At 42.9% G+C, this 26,586-nt stretch overlaps 1 protein-coding gene and 2 long non-coding RNA genes across 3 annotated transcripts in view; all 3 read left to right on the top strand.

The window, feature by feature from the left end:
* Positions 1–26,586, top strand: part of LOC125721669 (uncharacterized) — a 101,484-nt gene that overhangs the window by 13,841 nt on the left and 61,057 nt on the right. The window contains exons 5-7 of the mRNA XM_048997605.1: positions 6,091–6,153; positions 10,421–10,562; positions 14,601–14,674. Coding sequence (XP_048853562.1) covers positions 6,091–6,153; positions 10,421–10,562; positions 14,601–14,674 — 279 coding nt within the window. The remainder of the gene's footprint in view (positions 1–6,090; positions 6,154–10,420; positions 10,563–14,600; positions 14,675–26,586) is intronic.
* On the top strand, positions 15,689–18,566 carry LOC125721839 (uncharacterized). Its single transcript, XR_007385984.1, has 3 exons — positions 15,689–15,965; positions 17,932–17,994; positions 18,524–18,566. It is a non-coding gene; the product is annotated as an uncharacterized LOC125721839 (long non-coding RNA).
* Positions 22,861–25,419, top strand: LOC125721838 (uncharacterized). Its single transcript, XR_007385983.1, has 3 exons — positions 22,861–24,434; positions 24,780–24,842; positions 25,372–25,419. It is a non-coding gene; the product is annotated as an uncharacterized LOC125721838 (long non-coding RNA).

The following is a 26,586-nucleotide window of genomic DNA, read 5'->3' as shown; positions in this document are numbered from 1 at the left end:
TGTTGATAGAAAAATATGCTGTTTATGTAGCCTGTGCTAATTTCATCCATCCATTTATTTTCCAAATCATTTATCCTTCTGGGTCACAGGGAGTCCGGAGCCTATCTCGCAAGCTATGGGCGCAAGACAGAGAACAACCCAAGATGGGGGGTCAGCCTATCACAGGGCACACTCACACACACTCCTAATGGCAATTTAGTAATTCCAATTGGCTTCAGCATGTTTTTGGACTGTGGGGGGAAACCGGAGTACCCGGAGGAAACCCCACGACGACATGGGGAGAACATGCAAACTCCGCACACATGTAACCCAGGCGGAGACTTGAGCCTGGGTCCCAGAGGTGTGAGGCAACAGCGCTAACCACTGCACTAATTTCATTACAATGCAAAAATGCTGTGAAGACCTTTTAAATATTAAGGTTAATTGTCTCATTCTATATACTTTAATCCCCAAATTTGCTATTTTAATAACAGGAAATGTGCACTTTATGTGCACACAAAGAAATGGATATTTTATACAACTGGCAGTAGACGGGGGAGGGGGGATGGGCAAGGGGCATCCACTCCTGTGCCCATCACTCCGGGGGGGGGGGGGGGGGGGGGGGGGGCACTGCATAACTTACCAAGCCTCTCCCCTTTTACCAAGTTCCCCTTTTCGTAACAGATCATCAGCAAAATGTCAGCAGGTTTTACTGAGAGGGATGGTCGTTAACCACCCCCCACCCCCGTGCTTATAGACCTACCCCCTGACTCAGGAATCAGGAATTGTAGTGTGCAACTTTATTTCAGCATTTGACTCATCCTTGGCGTGGCAGTGGTCAGGCCTGATTATCTAAGGGCGGCACCACCATTGGTTCAGCAGTAGATGCGTTTGATCTGTTGTTTGTGTTGTCACAGAGGGTAGAGGAACTTACAATCTTAACTGGACTTGATACGAGAAGGGTGCAAACTAATGTAGCTCAGGCGTTACATCAAGTCACGCAGTTGGTTACCCTCTGTGACAACACAAACAACCTATCAAACGCATCTACTGCTGATACCCGATTAATTTCCATGTCATCTGCTAAGGCAGAAATATTTACTGCAAGCTCTTCTGCCGCCATTACTCATTCTAACTAAACGAACAAATCCGTTGAATGCTAACGAGGCCCTAAACAAGGAAGTGACGTCGTTAATGAAGGTCCACCTTGATGAGCGGTCTGACAGTTGGGAATTGCAAATTGAGTTTTCTCCCGAACATGCAATGCAATTCCCGGGGACGCCATTTCCATTTGAATAAAGACGCAAAAAGCCCGTGGTCTCCCTCGACTGTCTCCCTCGACTGTCTCCCTCTGTATTGCATAATATCGCACTGAACACCGCAGCAATTTCCTGATGTTGTAAACCTGCTCAACATTTGGCAATAAAGTCCATTCTGATTCTGATTCTGATTCTGATGGTAATACGAAATGCAATTCAGTGATTTGTCATTCTATTTTTTATTCAAAACATCATGAAATTAATTAAGGATTTCATAAGCACTTTGCACATTGAATTGCCGATTGCAAAATATATTTTCAAATTACATGCACAGATTAAATATTGAAATGATAAATGCATGCTCTGGTTGAATATTGAATTGACAATTGCAAAATGAATTGCCATTTGAATTTTTGTGCTTATAATCTTCCATAGTTTCGTTATGTACAATTTTCTATGGCGCGCGGCGGGCTCCACCCCTTAAAAGATTAGGTTTGACGGAACTTCGGCGTTTGGAACTGCGTATGCAGTTATGGAGCGGCTGCGAGGGTGAGTGTCTACTTTTTCCATTCCTGTATGTGAGTATTCGCGTTTTGAGTACACTAGTGTATTTCTTCTCCATAACTAAGAAGGAAATCGGAATTTGGACCAACAAACGCATGAACATTATGTACCTTCCTAGTCATCAGAGGAATGAGGACGAAAGGCAACCTTTAGGTCCTACCCATGCACTGCAGTTTTCTGCAAATTCCTCAAACGGAAAACTTAAATACAAAAGGAACAGCTTACTTTGACTTCGTCTGAAAAGTTGGGAGAGCTTGTCGCTTCGGGGTAGCCCTTAGCTTGGCACTGAGAGCTGGTCGCTTACCGCGTCACCGCGTCACGGTCACACCCGTTTTCGCCTCCCCGAGGTTCTGCTGCAACTAGTAGAGTTGTGACGTTCGCGAACGAACCGATTCTTTTGAACGGCTCATAAACATGAACGATGGGAGCCGAGTCGCGGCTGGGGGGAGCCGTTCTTTCTGTCGTTCTTTTTTTCCTATGCGTGTTTCACACAGATGCACACAAATTAGCTCCTCGGCGAGACAGAACAGTTATAGGGGGAGGGGCGCACCCAGCGCAGGGGTGCTCCTGCCTAACAGCATGATGATAGTTGTGCACGCATCCTTCACGTGAGTGCTCAAGTGGAAATACACCCTGCATGCCTCTGTCATTGGGTAGGAGCGGAGCCATTACTTGTGCACGCTGCCGTGATAACAATGTTCTTGTGTGGAAGTGTTTGTAGTAAAAGCTGTTTTACACAGAAATTCATTGCAGCCGGCTTTGTTTTTGATGTTTATTTGTGAGTAGGTATTGTATGAATAACATAAGTCAACTTAGCTTTACGCATACACACACTTAAGGTAAATCCAAAATAGTGATGTCACTGTCTAAGCAGAGGGATGTTGTGCAACCCTATGGAATATAGTCCACACGTGACAAATGAGGTAATAATCAATATTTCAGAATAATTCAAACTCAGATATTGGTGTGTGATATCTGAGTTTTAATTATTTGACTACAAATCTCACCTCATCATTCCTACCAGTGATTATTTCCAGGATAAACTGAGATGCCCCCAAGCTGGCTTCTTAAAACTGACTAAATATTTTAAAAGAGCCAAAAGAGCCGTTCTATTGAACGGCTCTTTGAAAGGAACGGATCGCCAAGATCCGGATCCCCTCAAAGAGCCATAAATCCCATCACTAGCAACTACGTTGCAAACCCAAGTTCCCGTAGGATCGCCATGACCTCCGCGTCCAGCGGTGTTTTGAGTCGAATTTCTTAATTATATTAAATTTTAATGTCCACTTTGACATCAGCAAGGTCTGGTTCATAATCTGTGTAGGTACAGTGCCTTGCATGTTTTGGCATTAGGCGTCATTCTGTTTGGCATTGAAGATCGTTGGCGTTCAAACTGTAATTTAAACTTCTAATCATGATGCAGACTTGGTACCAAAGCATACATGACAAGTTTATTGACTGATTAACAAAATGTGAATACTGAGTACAAAATGTGTATAAGCACAGAGGCTTAACCCACTGAAGTACCCGTCTGCAACTTTTACAGAATCGTCCCATTTTGAACCAACATGGGACATGAATTTTGTCTGGTATCAGACCAGGTGATTGATCCTGGGGAGGTGGGGGCATCATGTTCCTCATTTCTTGAGGCTGGTGAATGAGCCAATACATGTAATTTATTGTTATGTAATCATCTGAGATATAGTAGTAGTTCTGTACTCAGCTCTGGTGCTGCTAACTTTTACTATTTATAAAATTCACATGTCACTCGGCAGTATAAGACCATATTGATCCATCGGACAGATACCTACATCTTGATTTATAACAAATACTGGTATGTTAAATGATGTACCGTACGTCCATAGCGGTCAGTGTTTTACTAGTTTATTTTTTTTTTTTTTACTAGTTACTTGTGTTTAATTGTTAGAAGATGAGGATGCAGACTGCAGACAGCCAGTCTGACTTTTTCTTGTCCTTTATACGCGTCAATCCTGACCTCTTTCATCTCGATCTTCTCTGCCTGTAGATGGGAGCTTGGACTACTACTTATCCTCTGTCTCCCTGCAGTCTACGAGGCAGACATACGTGAGTGGACACCTGATTTTGTGGATAATTAAGGCTAGACTTGTGCGTAATCATAATATTGATATTTTAATGTCTTTGTTCTGTATGTTAATCAATTGTAGTTGTTTCTCCTGGGGATACTGTCACACTGCCCTGCGATGGAGGAACTGATAAAGAAACCAATGAAGTGGAGGTGTTGTGGACATTTGTAAACAGGCCTGTTTGCCGGTTTCAAAATGGGACTTTGTGTGAACATGCTGACTTTATAAACCGGACTCAGCTTGGATCCATCCGACAGAACAACTTTTCTTTGGTCATTAATGATGTCAGACTGGAGGATCAGGGGGAATATAAATGCTTCATCAGTGATACAGTAATGCGGAGGAATCGTCTTTTTGTTCGAGGTAAGTAAACCCTCTGACCGGCCACCTTAAACCTTGAGCAGAGCCCTCACCCAGAAGATGAGAGCAGTAGGGACCCCCCTCTGCAGCTCCTCTCTTCCCAGGCCCCCTGGTCATCTTGTGTTTCACACACACTGCTGTAGCTCTGAGACTCAGACTGACTCTGCTGTTTGTGTTTCTGTGTGTCTGTAGGAGGCTGGACGCGAAGGGCTGCAGAGACCTCATCTAAAGGTTTGTGCAGGTTTACTTTATTTACTCTGTTTTACACTGTAATTGAGGCAGTTCTCATGCTGACATCAGGCCTGTTGGACATGATGCAGCCATTAATAGGCCTCCTGTCTGTCTGATGGGCCTGATCACAGGAGGCCTGGGGCCTGAATTATATTATACTGTAGATGTGTCATCCCTGCTCAGTGATTTTACATGACCTACCACTTCATGACTGAGTTGCTGTTGTTGCCAGTTGCTTCCACTTTGTTATAATACCACTAACAGTTGACTGTGGAATATTTAGTAGCGAGGAAATTTCAAGAATGGACTTATTACACAGGTGGCTTCCTATCACGGTACCACGCTTGAATTGAGCTCCTGAGAGCGATCAAATTTCGTAAATGTTGGTAGAAGCAGTCTGCATGCCTAGGTGCTTCATTTTATTCACCTGTGTGATTGGAACACCTGAATTCAATGATCTGGAGGGGTGTCCCAATACTTTTGGCAAGATAGTGTATATCTACATATATAAATAGCTTACAGTCATGGCAGTGCGATACGGCATAATGTCGTTCTTCAAGTGACCATAAACGGAAGGATTAGAAGAGAAGGAGTTTTCAGGGAGTTTTTACTTTTTTGCACGTTTACTCTCTGTACTGTGCACTATTTTGCACTGTGTGTATTTCTATTTTTTATACCCTGTTACTGTATGCAGATGTTTCCTCTTGGCATTAATGAAGTTTATCTTCCTTTGACCATGATGATGACTGACTTATGTGGCTTATGAGCTGATTTAGGTTCCTAAGACCGATTCTTCTACAATAATGTTCTGATGTCGGTCCAGCATTAGAGACCAGCCGCTCAAACTCAGGCTGTACTGGTTCACATACAGGCTCTGACTACGGCTTTCTGGCAACAGGCACCTACCAGAGGGAGTAGCAGTATCTCCTGATTGTCTGGGCAAAAAATGCTGCATAATAGGGAATTCCCCAGTTAAGATGCCATCAGTATGTCAGTTTGCCTCAATATTTAGTCACACTGGCCCTGTGTACTAGAAATAATTTCTTTACCTCTATTGTCAGGTCTGACCACCTTTATTTTCCGGGTGTGTTGTAGAGCTTACAGACTTAACTGCAGTGGCGACGTCTTGCCAATCAACACACGTTTTCTTGTTTGTGATCCTTGAACTTAGACCCCCGAATATAACATTTTGTCGCACCTTTACCTTTGACAGGAGGACCTCTAACTCTCACTGTACAAAATTTCTCTATTACTATTTTTTTTTTTTTATTTACAGTCTCCATTATTGGAATTTGCTAAAAAGCATGCAGTTAATTCGCATTGACTGTTCTTGGTTTTTTGTGGGAGGCTACTGGGCAGGATCTCAGGCTTAAACACGTACGCACATTTATACGATAGCTACCCAAGGGGAGACTGCGTATATATTTGCGTGCATCAGGTTTGATAATAAATCTGGAATTTCTTCCACATGCCAATTTCTGTTGGTTTCTTTCTTTTTCTTTTGTATGTAGCATGGAGATGATGACTGTGTCACTGTTTCTTATTTGGTTCAGAACCAGCTGATTTTGTTTCTCTCTTCCATCCACAACCAGAGAATCTTGTTTGCAAACCGTATGAAGACAAAGACAAAGAAGTTCCTGATGAAAACCCTCCAGGTGAGTTTATACCCTGTGTGATAAACATGCTTCTGCGCCAGAGTGAATCCTACATTCTCTGATCCTTCAGTTACGAGTGATGCCAGTTGTTTAATGACTAACGTGGGATCAGAGGGGACACAGGGCTGTGTAGAGCGAGCGGCTCTTTGCAGGCTGAGGGTGAAGATGTCAGTGTCATGCTGGCTGTGCAGAGCCGCCCAGTACCTGCAGTTTACAGCAGACAGTCACCACACTGTGGGCCTCCTGTGTTATTAGCCATTATAGAGAATGTTTAATACTGTGATTGACTGGATGTTCAGGGGACAGTGGGCAGGGTGGTTATGGGTGTGGCTCTGAGCGAAATGGGGCCCTGCTGTTGTACCATTGAGTGAGGTCCTTAACAGTCAGGGGTCAGACAGAAAGCTGCTCTGGGTTGGACTATTGGCTCAGTGATGTGACTCTGCTGGCTGTTTCGCCAAGACCTGAGACTGATTGATGATAATATGTCCATATGAAAATGTCTTTACAATTATTTCTCTTCATCCTGCAGGGATACCTTCAAGTGGACCCTCAATAGATCGGACTGCTATACTTGCAGCTGTATTTACTATCGTGATGGTGATTACTGAGAGGCTCCCCATAAGAGAGAACCAACTATGAATTAGAATGATGAACCAGCAAAGGAATAATGAACTGACACTGAACGAGTTTGACCTGTGACAGTAATATTACATGCACTGTCTGGCCAAAAAAAGTCACACACCTTAATATTTCATTGGACCACCTTTAACTTTTATTATGGTGCACATTCATCAGTGCATTGTTTCCACATGCTTATGCAATATCTCAACGTATTTCTTCATCCAGATTTGTATTCATTTCTTGTCAAGGTCTTGTATTGATTATAGGCGAGTTGAACCACTCCATGAAGTCTTCTTCAGTACATCTCAAAGACCTTCAATGGGGTTAAGGTCACGACTCTATGGTGGCCAATTCACGTGTGAAAATGATTCGTCATGCTCCCTGAAATACTCCATGAGAATTCGAGCTGGTGAATCTCGTCACTGTCGTCCCAGAATATGCCGTTAGGGAAGAAAAAATCCATTGATGGGATATTCTGGCCGTTCAGTAGATTCAGGTACTCAGCTGACTTGCTATGACTTTTTTTTTTTTTTTTTTTTTTTTTTTTTTTGGCCAGCCAGTGTACATAAATACTTGTCCACTGCATTAATGTATTTTTTGACTCAACCACTATCTTGCTTTGGTTTATCAGTATATCATTGAGTCATTTAAGTAACTGGGACTCGATTGTAATTCAGGGTAAGTCAGCCTACCTCATTGAAACTAAAGAACAATATTGCATACAAGCATCAAGTTTGTGATCCTACTCTTAAGTTTACTGTTGAGGTAAAGTCCAAATTAAAGATGGAACGATGTGATGCAGCCATTGGTGAGAACGACTATAGTTATTTGTTCCAGAAAAAATCCAGTGAGACCAGTAGTTTATACTTGACCTAAAATTCATAAACGTTTTGACAATCCACCAGGCCGCCCGACTGTATCTGGGAATCGGTCAATAACTGAGCCGAGTTTCCTGATTATCACGTCTGACGTTTCACATAATCTGAATGATTTTAAAGTGCATTCAGTTGTGTATTTATGCACAATGAATGTAACGAAGTCTCCATATGAGTATTCCACATGAAGCAGGATTAAACGCATTAGAGTTTAGTGATGGGTTCACCTATGGTACCCAATTATGCCAATCTGTGTATGGGTGAACTTGAAGAGGATTTTTGTTTATTTAGTTGATAGTTTGTCAATATTTAAAGGTGCGGTACCTATACATTGAGATCTTTTTCATGTGGAGTGGCTCAGAAGACCATGTGAAGCTGTTCCATGATTATGTTAATGCTACCTTGCCCTCTATTCATTTAGCATTAAACGTTAATGATAATGTTCTATCATTTCTCTATGTGTTGGTGGAAGAGCAGCATCCGTGGTGTTTCCACTCGTGTATGTTGGCTGCATATCTGACAAAGCATTTGTCTGGCAGTTCAGCTTTAACCTGCAGCACATGTATTATCCTCCTTGTCGTCCGACTATTCATGTTATGAATGTCGTCTTGATGTGACATTCGTCTGTGTTGATTTTATTGTAGTCCTATTATATCATTCTCTCTGTTGTGACTGTATTTTTTTATTATTTTTATTGTTAGTTTTTATTTTTTATGGAATATTATGGAATACCATGTGAATGTGAATGTAATGCTCAGCACAATGCTGTAGAGATGTAACACAATAAGTGTTTCTGAACCTGATGTTAGACTATGTGCCTTATATGGGCAGTGGTGGCTTAATGGTTATACTTGTCATTGAAAAAGTGCTGCTTCAGATTCCTGACCAGCAAGGCACCACTGAGGTACCCTGAGCAAGGTACCGCCCCTCCAAGCACTGCTCCCCGGGTGCTGAATTAGCTGCCCCCTGCTATGTCACATATGGGTTAAATGCAGAGGACACATTTCGTTGTTGTGTACTGCATACTGTGGTGTGTCAGCAATGACCACCGATCACCAAATTCATGAATATGTGCCTTATCGCTGTGTTGAAGGCCAAAGAATATAATTGGTCCTGTAGCTAAGCAACATGTGGCCAGGTACGACTGCTACTATTCATGATTGAAGAAACACCTGAGATCTCACAGTAATTTAGGGCGTCTTGCCTGCGTCTCCAGTCTTATGTCTGGTTATGGCTGGTTTTGATGCTTGATGCCAATATCTTGATAACACATATGACAAGTGTGTAAAAATCAGTGTAACTGACCATGGGACACAGTCATGCAGGGTATCTGGTTTTGGATGTAACCTACATGAATGTAATAAAAGACTGACTGTGGAATTCTACACAAGTGACTTCCGATTCCTGATTTGTCTTAAGAGGATTAACTACATTATCTCTAAAGTACCGTAAGGGGTACATTAGTAAACGGTGTCATTTCATTGCTCACCATTTGTGAATTCAGATGCCATCATTCCCTGCCCTGAAATCTGCCAATATCATACTTTGCCTTTTTATTTTCAAGAGTGAATTTAAAAACTTGACCATATAGAGGTGCGACTAGGCTGATAATCACCTGTCTGATTTGTGAATTTTTGACAGTCCACAGATTATCTGCCAGTGACGGATAAGTGCGTGAGGCAGGAGGGGTTAGACAGTCGTCTCGGCACTGGAAGCCACACTGTCTGTCATATTAAAAATGCTTTTGTGTTCGACAAACATTGATTTGATCAAATGTATTTTAGCACAATTGTTTATTTTTGCACATTTCACTTCATTGAGCTCTATGGCTTAAATGCAATAGCAGATTTAATCCCTATTTATATTTACATTTAAGTTTTACATTTAACATTTATATTTAACATTTACATTTAATGTTTATATATAGACATACTATTTATATTTACATATGATTCTTGATACATATGATACAATTTTGAGCAGCAAAATCATCTGATAATTCACAACACCATTGACTTCTAACTAAATGTCAGAAAATTGCACTAAATGTTGAAAAAGTGGCAAGTACAAAAAAGTTTGCTACCTTTACAAACGGCGCCCCACATGAATGAGCCTTGATTAGTTAAAACTGAACTGCGTTCGTGGAATGATATGAGACTAAGTTTATATTTTATTTATTTATGTATTTTTATAATAATTATTTATTATTTTTTTACTGTCCAGTTTTCTCTCCCTGTTGGGGGGGGGGGGGGGTAGCGTACTGTGCCACACTACAGGCCAGACGGTGGCGGTAATGCTCCGTTAAAGCTGGCGTAGCAGCCTTCGGCGCTTGCACCTCGTATCCGTCAGGCATTATGCACAGCCCGCGGTGATGGTGTGAGCAGAGTGACCACGGATCGAACAGCAGCGGCCGCGAGAGCGGATTACTGATGTCAGTGTCATGCTGGCTGTGCAGAGCCGCCCAGTACCTGCAGTTTACAGCAGACAGTCACCACACTGTGGGCCTCCTGTGTTATTAGACGTTATAGAGAATGTTTGATACTGTGTTTTATTGGGTGTTCAGGGGGGCAGGGTGGTTATGGGTGCGGATTTGAGTGACATGGGGCTCTGCTGTTGTATCATTGAGGGAGGTCATTAACAGTCAGGGGTCAGATGGGCAGCTGCTCTGGGTTTGGCTGTTGGCTCAGTGATGTGACTCCTGGATGTTTCAAAACATTTCTGATTGCAGATTTGATGTCTGTATGAAAATGTAATTTTTATTCATTCTGCAGGGGCCCATTCAAACGTATGGCTGACAGTGAGCCTGCCTGTGATCATGGGGATCGTGGTGACTGTGGTGATTGTGGGCCTGCTTGTGTGGCTCATCAAAAGGAGGAACCAGCCAGGGACTCAAATGCGGACTGCTCACTACAGGTGGACCAGTTTCCTTAGAAATACACCACATTATACAATTAGTCATGCTGTAAGACTAACTATGATGATTCATATGTGACTTTATGAGACCACACCACTCATTTTATTTAGATAACATATTTATGATTTATGATGATTATGTGCTTAAAGGGACAGTTCACGGAAAAAATGAAAATTCTGTCATCATTTATTCATCCTCCACTTGTCACAAGTCTTTTTAAGTTTTTTTTCTTCTGATGAACACTAAAGAAGATATTTTGAAGAATGCTGAAAACATGTAACCATTGATTTACATAGTATTTGTTTTTACTGCTACGGAAGTCAAAGTTTAACGGTTTTCAGCTTTTTTTCACAATATCTTATTTTGTATTCAACAAAATAAAGAAAATCATAAAAGTTTGGAACCACTTAAGGAGTAAATAGTGAGTAAAGTTTTTTTGGGTGCTGGACAATGCCTTTAATAGGCCTGACCTTTGACCCTGACTCTTCCCCTCTGACTGCACTAGTACCTGACAGGATTGTCACCTGATGAAATAGCGTGACAAAAAAGTGAGACATGTTAGTTCAACACATTTGCCAAAAACACTAATGAATTACTTACATCCTCAGCCTATCACTCCTCATAATGTTAAATATTAGTATAATCAACATGTATAATACACACACACATATTATATGTTATACATAATCAACATTCAGATTCACCTCCTGTGACCTTGCCTCTTCACCTGAACTACAACATGGCTGATCTGCTTCTGTCCCCTAATAAAAAAACATTGAGGGATTCCTTATGAGCATTGACAGAGAATGCCTCAGCCTATTATCGGTAACAATGTTAAATCTCAGGACAACTAGGTATAATAATATCAAGTCATCGTTCAACATCACCTGTGACCCCTTCTCTCCATCACTGTCTGATACACAGCACAGTTGTTTAGGTTCTGTCACCTGACAAAACAGGATAAACACATGCCATTTAAACAGCAATCATTTTATTTCACTTTTTCTGAGTCTTAGTGTGCAAATCTCGAATCAAATCATTAATGTTTGCCAAGTCAGTGAATGCATTTTAAAAACTATTTGTGCGAAGTGGATTGTCTATTGGTGAACTGTCACTAAAATTCTAGCCATGGCAATATTAGTATATAGCATATCAATTTCTTTCACAAGACTGATTTCTGACAAATAGTCGTCATTAGATTAGGAGAACTGACAGGGATCATATTTATACTTACATTTAGCTGTTTAATCTGCTGTTAGTTTTAAGTCCGTATTCACAGACTATAGCCTGCCCCGCTATAATGAATGTGCGTCAAAGCGGTAAAAAAAAAAAAAAACCCACTAGCATTAACGTTAACTGCTGTCGTTACTTTGATGGATTCACTAGCGAACTTGAAGTGACTTACACTTTTCTTTGAAAAAAAGCTCCTTATGTCCAGCTTCTTTTTTTTTGCTGCCGCCATCCTCACATGTGTCACCATACCCAACACACCTTCTTGCACGGGGAAAAAAATCCACTGCATTTGGCGCTGCTTGTATCTGAACGCAGCCACAGCCTCTCACATGATAGCAGGGAAATGCACAGCCAATCAAAATGTTCCTATGTGTTTTGGGGGCGGGAGGACTCAAGGAGAGAACGTGATTTATCCCTTTCTGCGTGTCTAGGTTAATGTTGACAGCACGATTTTTTTTTTTTTTTTTTTAAGTGGATTAAATTATTGGTGGGGACATTTCAATGGTCGGAGGATATTGGTGGGGACACATCCCCTCCGTCCACCCTAAATCTACGCCCCTGTTGTAGCCCAGTTTCCACAGCATGCCGCAGTGAGCCTTCGATACAGCATTCACTATAAGGCGGGCCGCATTTCGTCAATAGGGAGCGCTACAACTAAAAACTGCCCCAACTGCACCTCAACTAGGTGATTCTGGTAGCAAGCCTTTGTGGATGATTCATAAAAAAACTTGACCTGTCTGTATAATATTGCCACCAGCCACACCCAGCCTGCACCATTTCCATACCAATTTCAATCAAACAGTTAAATCTCAGGCAGGCTTCAGTCAATTCTCACCAAATTTGACCCACTAATGTAGCACTGGCCCACAGACAGACCCTCCAACTTTGGTGCCAATCGGTCAAACGGGGGCGCTACAGTCACTGTCCATATACGTCTAAGACCCACCTTAGCAAATTCAGCTGGAATGTCCTTATTTCCTATAAAACCTTCAAAAATTTGTTACCGTTCCCTTCATCTGACTCCAGATTTTTAATTTCCTGCCATTTGACTCAGTATTATTATTATGATTATTATTATCATCAGAGTTAATTTATAACATAGGCGGTGTGTACTGCAGATTTTGGGATTTTTTTTTTACAAATTGGCCACCAGGTGGAGTCAGTGCTCTGTTTCATAAATGCTATTCCACCTTTTCAGGCCTTCTCATGTCTAAAAGATCAGCTTACAAAAAAGAAAAGCATGATATTACTGCTGACTTTATGCAGTAATCCTTCAAATAAGCAGTTGTTATTAATATTTAAGGCAGCTTATATTCACACGGGTACTATAAACTAAGCTAAACCTGCAAGATCTACACTTACCACGTTAGGTAGGCAGGTGCCAATTTCTACATACTACTACATCTGACAGAAGCCACACATTCTTTTGGGCTCAGGCACTCCACCAGAGGGTTCTGCATTCTGTTCGACATCTACTGACCTGTTACGCCTACACTAAAACCATCTCCATCCTAATTTCTACCTACTACTCAGACTATCTCACCCAAACCAGTCCTGTTCTGTCCTACATCTACTGACCTGTCAGACCTACAATTAACAATCTCCATCCTGTTACGGGACTATGCGGGTCTGTCTGACTGTTTAGTATCCTCGCTGCTGTGACTCAGGCGGAGATTCGAACCCTGGTCCCAGAGGTGTGAGGCAACAGTGCTAACCACTGCACCACCATACCACCCCCGTACTTCATTATGTGTGTTGAAATTTACAGATATACTGGCTTTTGATTTGCAGTGGGAACTGATCCGTAATCTATGGTTGTAAATAATGATGACAAAATTTGACAGGGTACTGATAACCGGTATTTCTTTCGTCTAATATCGCCGATTACCAACTACCCTCTGAGACTCTTGCCAGGCGGTGAGGCGTCGATGCTGAAACTTTATTCTGTGTAAAACTAAAGATTAATTTTATGATGAATTTAAAACGGTCTTACTGGCTGGTACATTGAGACCTCTCAGAGCAGATTTTCTACCTCGTCTCGTAATTAATGATGAATCCTTTATTCACCATTGGCACAAGTACAGCTACATTGCAATGCATCTCTTCACTTACCTCATCTTGTACTCCATAGCTTGGGGGGGTGACAGTGCAGGGTCTGCTAATGTGCGGCACCACTGGGGTTGAGGGTTAAGGGCCTTGCCCAAGGGTCCACAGACATGTGATAGTTATTCCACGGCCAGGGTTTGAACCGACGACCTTCTGATCACGGGCACAGAGGCTTAGCCCACTGAGCTACACGCCGCCAAATTTTACAGGATCTTCCCGTGTTGTAAATTAAACTGTGTCCCATTTTGATCCCACATGGGAGGTGATTTTGTCTCGTATTATCAGACCTGGTGATCGATCCTGGGGAGGTGGGGGCATCTTGTTCCTCATTTCTTGAGGCTGGTGAATGAGCCAATAAAATCCCTCATCCTCTACTATGCAAAAAGCCAATGTAATCTTCTGTTATTGTAGTAGTTCTGTACTCAGCTCTGGTGCTGCTAACGTTCACTATTTATAAAGTTCACATGTCAGTCAACAATATCAGCCCATATTGATCAATCGGACAAATACCAATATATCTTGATTTATAACAAATACTGACATGTTAAACGATGTACCGTACATCCGTAGCTGTTAGTGTTTAAATGTTAGAGGTCAGACCCTGAGGATGGAGACTGCAGACAGGGAATCTGTTTTTAATATTGTTAATGTCCTTTATACGCGTCAGTCCTGACCTCTATCATCTCGATCTTCTCTAGCTACAGATGGGTGGTCAGACTTCTGCTCCTCTGCCTTGTACCCCATCGCCCTGCTGCCTTCGGCACTGACTTATGTGAGTAGACGCCTCACACTGACTCTGTGGGCTAATTAGCTGTACATGTTAATTCTGATTTGTTTTATGAATTATATGATGGTGTAAGTGTCTGACATGGGTGTCGCCTGTAAAATCCCCCCCCCCCATTATAAGGGGCAGTTGGGTCTCTCACTGTGTTCCTGTAACTTAGCTGCCTGGTTATACTGTAGCTGCTCTGTGTGATGATACTGATTGTGCTGAATTTAAGCTGTGATACGTAATTAGGACAAAGACCCCAGGCATAATGAATGGGCCAATCAGTGTGGAGGGCTGGAATTATGGGTAATTATAATACTGATATTTTAATGATGGGGGCGGCATGGTGGTGCAGTGGTTAGCACTGTTACCTCACACCTCTGGGACCCAGGTTCGAATCTCCGCCTGGGTCACATGTGTGTGGAGTTTGCATGTTCTCCCCATGTCGTCGTGGGGTTTCCTCCGGATACTCCGGTTTCCCCCCACAGTCCAAAAACATGCTGAAGCCAATTGGAATTACTAAATTGCCATTAGGAGTGTGTGTGAGTGTGCCCTGCGATGGGCTGGCCCCCCATCCTGGGTTGCTCCCAGCCTCGTGCCCATTGCTTCCGGGATAGGCTCCGGACCCCCTGCGACCCAATAGGATAAGCGGTTTGGAAAATGGATGGATGGATGGATGGATATTTTAATGACTTTGTTCTGTATGTTAATCAGTTGTAGATGTTTCTCCTGGAAAGACTGTCACACTGACCTGTGATGGACCTGCTGTTAATGACACCAATCAAGTGGAGGTGCTGTGGGAGTTTGAAGGCATGACTGTCTCTTCGTTTAAAAATGGGACTTTGTGTGAACATCCCCCCTTCATAAACCGAACTCGGCTTGGATCCATCCAACAGAATAATTTCTCTTTGCTCATTAATGATGCCCGACTCCAGGATGCAGGGTGGTATAAGTGCCTGATCAATGGAGCAATAACGCAGTGGAATCACCTTTCTGTTGGACGTAAGTAAACCCTCTGACCGGCCACCTCAGACCTCAGGAGACCCCGTCCCTGTGGGGCAAAGCCTCCTCAAGCTCAGCCGGCCTCCCTGCCCTGCTTGAGCAGAGCCCTCACCCAGAAGATGAGAGCAGTAGGGACCCCCCTCTGCAACTCCTCTCTTCTCCCAGGCCCCCTGGTCATCTTGTGTTTCACACACACTGCTGTAGCTCTGAGACTCAGACTGACTCTGCTGTTTGTGTTCCTGTGTGTCTGTAGGAGGCCGGAAGCGAAGGGCTGCAGAGACCTCATCTAAAGGTTTGTGCAGCTTTACTTTACTCTGTTTTACTCTGTAATTGAGGCAGTTCTCATGCTGACATCAGGCCTGTTGGACATGATGCACCCATTAATAGGCCTGGGGCCTGAATTATATTATAGGTGCATTGTCCCTGCTCTGTGATTTTACATGACCTACCACTTCATGACTGAGTTGCTGTTGTTGCCAGTTGCTTCCACTTTGTTATAATACCACTAACAGTTGACCGTGGAATATTTAGTAGTGAGGAAATTCCACAAATGTACTTATTGCACAGCTGGCATCCAATCATCGTACCACGCTTAAATTCCCTGAGCTCCCAAAAATGACCCATTCTTTCGTAAATGTTGGTAGAAGCAGTCTGCATGCCTAGATGCTTGGTTTTAAACACCTGTGGCTATGGAAGTGATTGGAACACCTGAATTCAATGATTTGGAGGGGTGTCCCAATACTTTTGGCAACATAGTGTACATCCACATAAATACCCTACAGTCATGGCAGTGTGATATGGCATAATGTCGTTCTTCAAGTGACACCATAAACGGAAGGATTAGAAGAGAAGGAGTTTTCAGGGACCAGCAAGATTATTTTTAGATTTGTACTCGGTCACTGTTTGTCTATTCTATATACCTTGTTGCTACTGTATATACAGAAGAATTTCCTCTTGGCATTGATGAACTTTAACTTCCTCTTTTGACCATGATGATGACTGACTTATGTGGCTTATGAGCCGATTTAGGCTCCCAAGACTCATTCTTCTACTATAATGTTCTGATGTCGGTCCAGCATTAGAGACCAGCCGCTCAAACTCAGGCTGTACTGGTTCACATACAGGCTCTGACTACGGTTGGCTTCTGGCAACAGGCACCTACCAGAGGGACCTAGCAGACAGATCAGCCAAATCCCACCCAAACCTCAGCTCCTCCATGCTTTCTGTGCTGGGTGGAGTAACCAGACTGGCATGGTGCTACATCGTGTTTCCCTACATGTTGGGTGAACAGGCAAATGTAAAAACTAAGTGCTGTGATTTCCATGCTAATGCTATCAGGGCAACTGTCTGCACTCTCATTGCTATAAGGGCAACTAGTGCTAATGAAGCTTTGTCAATTAAAAGCCATTTAATTCTATTAATGCACAAGTGATCTGTGATGCCGACGTGACATTGACACACACAGTAGCTCTGTGGCCTGGGTTCCCTCATGATCCATTCATTTTGAATCTCGCACATCGGTGTCTCCCGAATGCTATGACACAGAACTGCATAATAGGGAATCCCCTATTTTAGATGTGGGTTTGTCTCAACAATTAGTCACACTGGCCCTGTGTGCAGCAAGTCATTTCTTTACCTGTATTGTCAGATCTGACCACCTTTATTTTCCGGGTGTTTTGTAGAGCTTACAGACTTCACTGCAGTGGCCACGTCTTGCCAATCAACACACGTTTTCTTGTGTGTGATCCCTGTACTTAGACCCTCGAATATAACATTTTGTCGTGCCTTTACCTCTGACAGGAGGACCTCTAACTCTGTACAAAATTTCTCTCTCATTTACAGTCTCCATCATTGGACTTTCCTAAAAAGGTTCAATCTGCGTGTTACCTGAGCATGCAGTTCATTCGCATTGACTGTTCATGGTTTTTTGTGGGAGGCTACTGGGCATGATCTCAGGCTTAAACACGTACGCACATTTATACGATGGTTACCTAAGGGGAGACTGCGTATATATTTGCGTGCATCAGGTTTGATAATAAACCTGACATTTCTTCCGCATGTCAATTTCTGTTCGCTTTTTTTTTTATTTTGTACATGGCATGTCAGTGCTGACATCATGACTCAGCATAGTGGGACAGTGAATGTGTGTCTGTGTGTAATATGCTAATGCATCACCAGTGCATGGAGATGATGACTGTGTCACTGTTTATTTTGTTCAGAACCAGCTGATTTTGTTTCTCTTTTCCATCCCCAACCAGAGAATCTTGTTTGCAAACCGTATGAAGACAAAGACAAAGAAGTTCCTGATGAAAACCCTCCAGGTGAGTTTATACCCTGTGTGATAAACATGCTTCTGCCCCAGAGTGAATCCTACATTCTCTGATCCTTCAGTTACGAGTGATGCCAGTTGTTTAATGACTAACGCGGGATCAGAGGGGACACAGGGCTGTGTAGAGCGAGCGGCTCTTTGCAGGCTGAGGGTGAAGATGTCAGTGTCATGCTGGCTGTGCAGAGCCGCCCAGTACCTGCAGTTTACAGCAGACAGTCACCACACTGTGGGCCTCCTGTGTTATTAGACATTATAGGGAATGTTTAATACTGTGATTGACTGGATGTTCAGGGGACAGTGGACAGGATGGTTAAGGGTGTGGTTCTGAGTGACATGGGGCCCTGCTGTTGTACCATTGAGTGAGGTCCTTAACAGTCAGGGGTCAGATGGACAGCTGCTCTGGGTTGGGCTGTTGGCTCAGTGATGTGACTCTGCTGGCTGTTTCACCAAGACCTGAGACTGATTGAAGGTGTTATGTTCAAATGGAAATGTATTTACAGTTATTTCTCTTCATCCTGCAGAGACCCCTTCAAGTGGACACCTAGTAAAGTGGATTGTTGTGACTGTTGTGATTGTTGTGATTGCTGTGATTCCTGTGATTGCTGTGATCATGGCAAATGATAACAGGCTGCCCGTAAGAGGGAACCAGCTATGCATTAGACTGATGAACCAGCAAAGGAATGAAGTGCAGGCCGATCGGACACCGTCTCCTGGAGAATTCCCGCTTAATGAAGTGGTGCTGAATGAGTCTGACCTGTGACAGTAATATTACATGCAAACCACTGTTACACAGTTCAAGCTGATGAACCTTGGCATTATCGTCCCGGAATATGCCCGTGCCGTCAGGAAAGAAAGTCCATTGATGAGAACCTGGCCGTTCAATAGATTCAGGTGCTCAACTGACTTCACTTTATTGCTGTGACTTTTTTTTTTGGCCAGCCAGTGTATGTAAATACTTGTTCCAGAAAAATCCAGTGAGACCAGTAGTTTATACTTGACCTAAAATTCATAAACGTTTTGACAATCCACCAGGCCGCCCGACTGTATCTGGGAATCGGTCTATAACTGAGCCACTTTCTCAGTTTCCTGATTATCACGTCTGACGTTTCACATAATTTGAATGATTTTAAAGTGCATTCAGTTGTGTATTTATGCACAATGAATGTAACAAAGTCTCTATATGAGTATTCCACATGAAGCAGAATTAAACGCATTAGAGTTTAGTGATGGGCTCACCTATGGTACCCAATTATGCCAATCTGTGTATGGGTAAACTTGAAGAGGATTTTATTTATTTAGTTTTTTTTTCAATATTTAAAGGTGCGGTACCTATACATTGATATCTTTTTCATGTGGAGTGGCTCAGACCACCATGTGAAGCTGTTCCATGATTATGTTAATGCTACCTTGCCCTCTATTCATTTAGCATTAAACGTTAATGATAATGTTCTATCATTTCTCTATGTGTTGGTGGAAGAGCAGCATCCGTGGTGTTTCCACTCGTGTATGTTGGCTGCATATCTGACAAAGCATTTGTCTGGCAGTTCAGCTTTAACCTGCAGCAGATGTATTATCCTCCTTGTCGTCTGTGTTATGAATGTCGTCTTGATGTGACATTCGTCTGTGTTGATTTTATTGTCCTATTGTATCATTCTCTCTGTTGTCACTTTATTTATTTATTTATATATATATTTATATTTTATATATATATATTTTTTTTTATTAGTTTTTATTTTTTATGGAATATTATGTAATACCATGTGAATGTAATGTTTAGCACAATGCTGTTGAAGGCCAAAGAATATAATTGGTCCTGTAGCTAAGCAACATGTGGCCAGGTACGACTGCTACTGTTCATGATTGAAGAAACACCTGAGATCTCACAGTAATTTATGGCATCTTGCCGGAGTCGAGAGCGCGCGAGTGCACCAGCGAGCGAGCGGTGATGGTGTGAGCAGAGCGAACACAGATCAAACAGCAGCGGCCGGATGTATAGCAGAGAGCACCACGGTCGAGGGTGAGTGTCTGCTTTTTCATTCCTGTATGTCAGCCGGTATTATGTACCAATACTACCTATCGAGCCTTTCCGCGCACCTGCAGCTCCTCTTTGTCACGACGTGTTGGGCACAGTTGTACTGTAATGTTACGTGTTCCAGTGTTTCTTCAGCAGCTATTTAAGTGTTAATGGGAGTTCTGTTTATAATCACCGTTTTGTCTTGTCGTATTGTCTTGTCGCAGACCAGCGCTTTTACTTCTCTGGTGACTGGAGCTTCTTGTCGAAACTTTTCTTTATATTTCGGCATGAGATAAATAACGTTGCCATCCGATCTCCGTAACACCAGTTATGAAACGGCTTTGTAGCCCAGATTCCGCGGCATGCCGCAGCGAGCCGATGTCTTGGGCCCTGGTCACGTGACGTGTTGGTAAAAAGATTTGCAGAAACTTATGCGTCCTCCGCCGTGATGAGCGCTGCGCTGCATTGGGGTGTTTGCAGTCGCACTAAGCAAATAGGATTTCCAAGAATCACTTGAAGAGACACTGAACGCAGTGAGGAAACGAGCAGGGCCCTGGTCACGTGTGGTTTTGCTAAGAAGATTTGCGGTAACATGTCAGTTCCGGTTGAGAGCCAAGCAAAAGTGAGAGAGAACAAACTCTGTTCTTGGGCTAGGGGGATATTTTTATATAAATAGACATATTTTCCTGCACTAAAACTGCAAGTGCTAGACCGACAAAACTTGGTAGGATGATGTCAATTCCTACCCACTACTCAGATCATCCGACCCAACCCTGTCAGCCGTAGCGCCCCCCCCCCCCCAACACGTTTCGGTCAATATCTCCTGCCCAATTTGTCCTACAATCGAAATTCTTTTTTTCTGCAGATACAGACAGCCTTGCCCTACCAACTTGACGTTTGGACTCTGAAGTTCCGCCTAATTAGATTTTTTGCTAATTTGCATAATTTACAAATCCTACTTTTGCCTTAAGTTCCTATACCGTCTGACGACTAACTCTGACTAACTTCGCCCTGCCTTAGCCTACCTTTAACCAAAATATGAAATCCTGCCTCCCTACACCATTCGATATAAGGCTGGCCGCATTTCGTCAATAGGGGGCGCTACAACTAAAAACTACCAATATCTCCTGACTGCCGTGACTAATGCAACTGAAATTTGGCAGATATGTACTACTACCAAGCCTGAGATCAGCCATGTATAATGACAGTCATTAGTCATAAAATCCTTGCCACCATCGGCCAATCAAAATCAAGCAGCATTTTGACAGGCCTTTGGCTATTGTTAAGCCTGTCAATCTGAACCAAAACGGGCTGGTACATTTGTCTCCAGACCCTTAGCCTACCCTGCTAAGGACACCCCAATCGGCCACATGGGGGCGCTACAGCGACAGGTTTTGCATTTCTGCTTATTTCACCTGAACTGTTACGGATAAAATTGAGATTTGTTACACAGCCAATGCACTGGCTCATGGCAAATTCAATGCCATACAGAACTTCGTCCTACCTCTTTCCCCCTTTGCCTATTTTGTAGGAGTCTAAAAACATGACTTTTTGTTAACCTCCTTGGATTTTCACCCAACCTGCATAAATATGGTATCATTCAAGAAGACAGGCTTAATAAATCATTATTTAAAAAATCCTAACCTACATCTTGATTTATAACAAATACCGACATGTTAAACGATGTAGCGTACGTCCATAGCTGTTAGTGTTTAAATGTTAGAGGTCAGACCCTGAGGATGGAGACTGCAGACAGGGAATCTCAGTTTTTAATATTGTTAATGTCCTTTATACGCGTCAGTCCTGACCTCTATCATCTCGATCTTCTCTGGCTGCAGGTGGGTGGTCAGACTTCTGCTCCTCTGCCTTGGACCCCATCACCCTGCTGTCTTCGGCACTGACTTATGTGAGTAGACGCCTGACACTGACTCTGTGGGCTAATTAGCTGTATATGTTAATTCTGATCTGTTTTATGAATTATATGATGGTGTGAGTGTCTGACATGGGTGTCGGCTGTAAAATACCCCCCGTTATAGGGGGCAGTCGGGTCTCTCACTGTGTTCCTGTAACTTAGCTGCCTGGTTATGCTGTAGCTGCTCTGTGTGATGATACTGATTGTGCTAAATTTAAGCTGTGGAGCGTAATTAGGACAAAGACCCCAGGCATAATGAATGGGCCAATCAGTGTGGAGGGCTGGAATTATGGATAATTATAATACTGATATTTTAATGACTTTGTTCTGTATGTTAATCAGTTGTAGATGTTTCTCCTGGAAAGACTGTCACACTGCCCTGCGATGGACCTGCAGTTAATGACACCAATCAAGTGGAGGTGTTGTGGGAGTCTAAAGGCATGACTGTCTCTTCGTTTAAAAATGGGACTTTGTGTGAACATCCTGACTTTGTAAATCGGACTCAGCTTGGATCCATCCAACAGAATAATTTCTCTTTGCTCATTAATGACGCCAGACTGCAGGATGCAGGGTGGTATAAGTGTCTGATCAATGGAGCAGTAACGCAGTGGAATCACCTTTCTGTTGGAGGTAAGTAAACCCTCTGACCGGCCACCTCAGACCTCAGGAGACCCCGTCCCTGTAGGGGAAAGCCTCCTCAAGCTCAGCCTGCCTCCCTGCCCTGCTTGAGCAGAGCCCTCACCCAGAAGATGAGAGCAGTAGGGACCCCCCTCTGCAGCTCCTCTCTTCCCAGGCCCCCTTGGTCATCTTGTGTTTCACACACACTGCTGTAGCTCTGAGACTCAGACTGACTCTGCTGTTTGTGTTCCTGTGTGTCTGTAGGAGGCCGGAAGCGAAGGGCTGCAGAGACCTCATCTAAAGGTTTGTGCAGGTTTACTTTACTCTGTTTTACTCTGTAATTGAGGCAGTTCTCATGCTGAAATCAGGCCTGTTGCACATGATGCACCAATTAATAGGCCTGGGGCCTGAATTATGTTATAGATGCATTGTCCCCGCTCTGATTTTACATGACCTACCACTTCATGACTGAGTTGCTGTTGTTGCCAGTTGCTTCCACTTTGTCATAATACCACTAACAGTTGACTGTGGAATATTTAGTAGTGAGGAAATTTCACAAATGTACTTATTGCACAGCTGGCATCCAATCACCGTACCACGCTTAAATTCCCTGAGCTCCCAAAAATGACCCATTCTTTCGTAAATGTTGGTAGAAGCAGTCTGCATGCCTAGATGCTTGGTTTTAAACACCTGTGGCTATGGAAGTGATTGGAACACCTGAATTCAATGATTTGGAGGGGTGTCCCAATACTTTTGACAACATAGTGTATATCCACATAAATACCCTACAGTCATGGCAGTGCGATACGGCATAATGTCGTTCTTCAAGTGACACCATAAACGGAAGGATTAGAAGAAAAGGAGTTTTCAGGGACCAGCAAGATTATTTTTAGATTTGTACTCGGTCACTGTTTGTCTATTCTATATACCTTGTTGCTACTGTATATACAGAAGAATTTCCTCTTGGCATTGATGAACTTTAACTTCCTCTTTTGACCATGATGATGACTGACTTATGTGGCTTATGAGCCGATTTAGGCTCCCAAGACTCATTCTTCTACTATAATGTTCTGATGTCGGTCCAGCATTAGAGACCAGCTGCTCAAACTTCAGGCTGTACTGGTTCACATACAGGCTACGGTTGGCTTTCTGGCAACAGGCACCTACCAGAGGGACCTAGCAGACAGATCAGCCAAATCCCACCCAAACCTCAGCTCCTCCATGCCTTCTGTGCTGGATGGAGTAACCAGACTGGCATGGTGCTACATCGTGTTTCCCTACACTTTGGGTGAACAGGCAAATGTAAAAACTAAGTGCTGTGATTTCCATGCTAATGCTATCAGGGCAACTGTCTGCACTCTCATTGCTATAAGGGCAACTAGTGCTAATGAAGCTTTGTCAATTAAAAGCCATTTAATTCTATTAATGCACAAGTGATCTGTGATGCCGACGTGACATTGACACATACAGTAGCTCTGTGGCCTGGGTTTCCTCATGATCTATTCATTTTGAATCTCTGTAGCACATCGGTGTCTCCCGAATGCTATGACACAGAACTGCATAATAGGGAATCCCCTATTTTAGATGTCGGTTTGTCTCAACAATTAGTCACACTGGCCCTGTGTGCAGCAAGTAGTTTCCTTCCCTATATTGTCAGATCTGACCACCTTTATTTTCCGGGTGTTTTGTAGAGCTTACAGACTTCACTGCAGTGGCCACGTCTTGCCAATCAACACACGTTTTCTTGTGTGTGATCCCTGTACTTAGGCCCCCAAATATAACATTTTGTCGTGCCTTTACCTCTGACAGGAGGACCTCTAACTCTCACTGTACAAAATTTCTCTCATTTTTTTATTTACAGTCTCCATCATTGGACTTTCCTAAAAAGGTTCGATCTGCGTATTACCTGAGCATGCAGTTCATTCGCATTGACTGTTCATGGTTTTTTGTGGGAGGCTACTGGGCAGGATCTCAGGCTTAAACACGTACACACATTTATACGATAGCTACCCAAGGGGAGACTGCGTATATATTTGCGTGCATCAGGTTTGATAATAAACCTGAAATTTATTCCGCATGCCAATTTCTGGTCTTAGTGGGCATAGTGGGACAGTGAATGTGTGTCTGTGTGTAATATGCTAATGCATCACCAGTGCATGGAGATGATGACTGTGTTACTGTTTATTTTGTTCAGAACCAGCTGATTTTGTTTCTCTCTTCCATCCCCAACCAGAGAGACTTGTTTGCAAACCATATGAAGACAAAGACAAAGAAGTTCCTGATGAAAACCCTCCAGGTGAGTTTGTACCCTGTGTGATAAACATGCTTCTGCCCCAGAGTGAATCCTACATTCTCTGATCCTTCAGTTACGAGTGATGCCAGTTGTTTAATGACTAACGCGGGATCAGAGGGGACACAGGGCTGTGTAGAGCGAGCGGCTCTTTGCAGGCTGAGGGTGAAGATGTCAGTGTCATGCTGGCTGTGCAGAGCCGCCCAGTACCTGCAGTTTACAGCAGACAGTCACCACACTGTGGGCCTCCTGTGTTATTAGACATTATAGAGAATGTTTAGTACTGTGTTTTATTGGGTGTTCAGGGGGCAGTGGGCAGGATGGTTAAGGGTGTGGTTCTGAGTGACATGGGGCCCTGCTGTTGTACCATTGAGTGAGGTCCTTAACAGTCAGGGGTCAGACAGAAAGCTGCTCTTGTTTGGGCTGTTGGCTCAGTGATGTGACTCTGCTGGCTGTTTCACCAAGACCTGAGACTGATTGAAGGTGTTATGTTCAAATGGAAATGTATTTACAATTATTTCTCTTCATCCTGCAGAGACCCCTTCAAGTGGACACCTAGTAAAGTGGATTGTTGTGATTGCTGTGATTATGGCATTTGCTAACAGGCTGCCCGTAAGAGGGAATCAGCTATGCATTAGACTGATGAACCGAGAGGAATGAAGTGCAGGCCGATCGGACACCGTCTCCTGGAGAATTCCCGCTTAATGAAGTGGTGCTGAATGAGTCTGACCTGTGACGATAATATTACATGCAAACCACTGTTTCACAGTTCAAGCTGATGAACCTTGGCATTATCGTCCCGGAATATGCCCATGCCGTCAGGAAAGAAAGTCCATTGATGAGAACTTGGCCGTTCAGTAGATTCAGGTGTTCAGCTGACTTCACTTTATTGCTGTGACTTTTTTTTTGGCCAGTCATTGTATAAAAATACTTGTTCCAGAAAAATCCAGTGAGACCAGTAGTTTATACTTGACCTAAAATTCATAAACGTTTTGACAATCCACCAGGCCGCCCGACTGTATCTGGGAATCGGTCTATAACTGAGCCACTTTCTCAGTTTCCTGATTATCACGTCTGACGTTTCACATAATTTGAATGATTTTAAAGTGCATTCAGTTGTGTTTTTATGCACAATGAATGTAACAAAGTCTCCATATGAGTATTCCACATGAAGCAGGATTAAACGCATTAGAGTTTAGTGATGGGCTCACCTATGGTACCCAATTATGCCAATCTGTGTATGGGTGAACTTGAAGAGGATTTTATTTATTTAGTTTTTTTTTCAATATTTAAAGGTGCGGTACCTATACATTGATATCTTTTTCATGTGGAGTGGCTCAGACCACCATGTGAAGCTGTTCCATGATTATGTTAATGCTACCTTGCCCTCTATTCATTTAGCATTAAACGTTAATGATAATGTTCTATCATTTCTCTATGTGTTGGTGGAAGAGCAGCATCCATGGTGTTTCCACTCGTGTATGTTGGCTGCATATCTGACAAAACATTTGTCTGGCAGTTCAGCTTTAACCTGCAGCACATGTATTATCCTCCTTGTCGTCCGACTGTGTTATGAATGTCGTCTTGATGTGACATTCGTCTGTGTTGATTTTATTGTCCTATTGTATCATTCTCTCTGTTGTCACTTTTTTTTATTTTTTATTTATATATATATATATATATATATATATATATATATATATATATATTTTTTTTTTTATTAGTTTTTATTTTTTATGGAATATTATGT

The sequence above is a fragment of the Brienomyrus brachyistius genome, unplaced genomic scaffold (genome assembly GCF_023856365.1).
Source record: "Brienomyrus brachyistius isolate T26 unplaced genomic scaffold, BBRACH_0.4 scaffold35, whole genome shotgun sequence".
Classification (NCBI taxonomy): domain Eukaryota; kingdom Metazoa; phylum Chordata; class Actinopteri; order Osteoglossiformes; family Mormyridae; genus Brienomyrus; species Brienomyrus brachyistius.
This window is presented reverse-complemented; position numbering and strand designations above follow the sequence as displayed.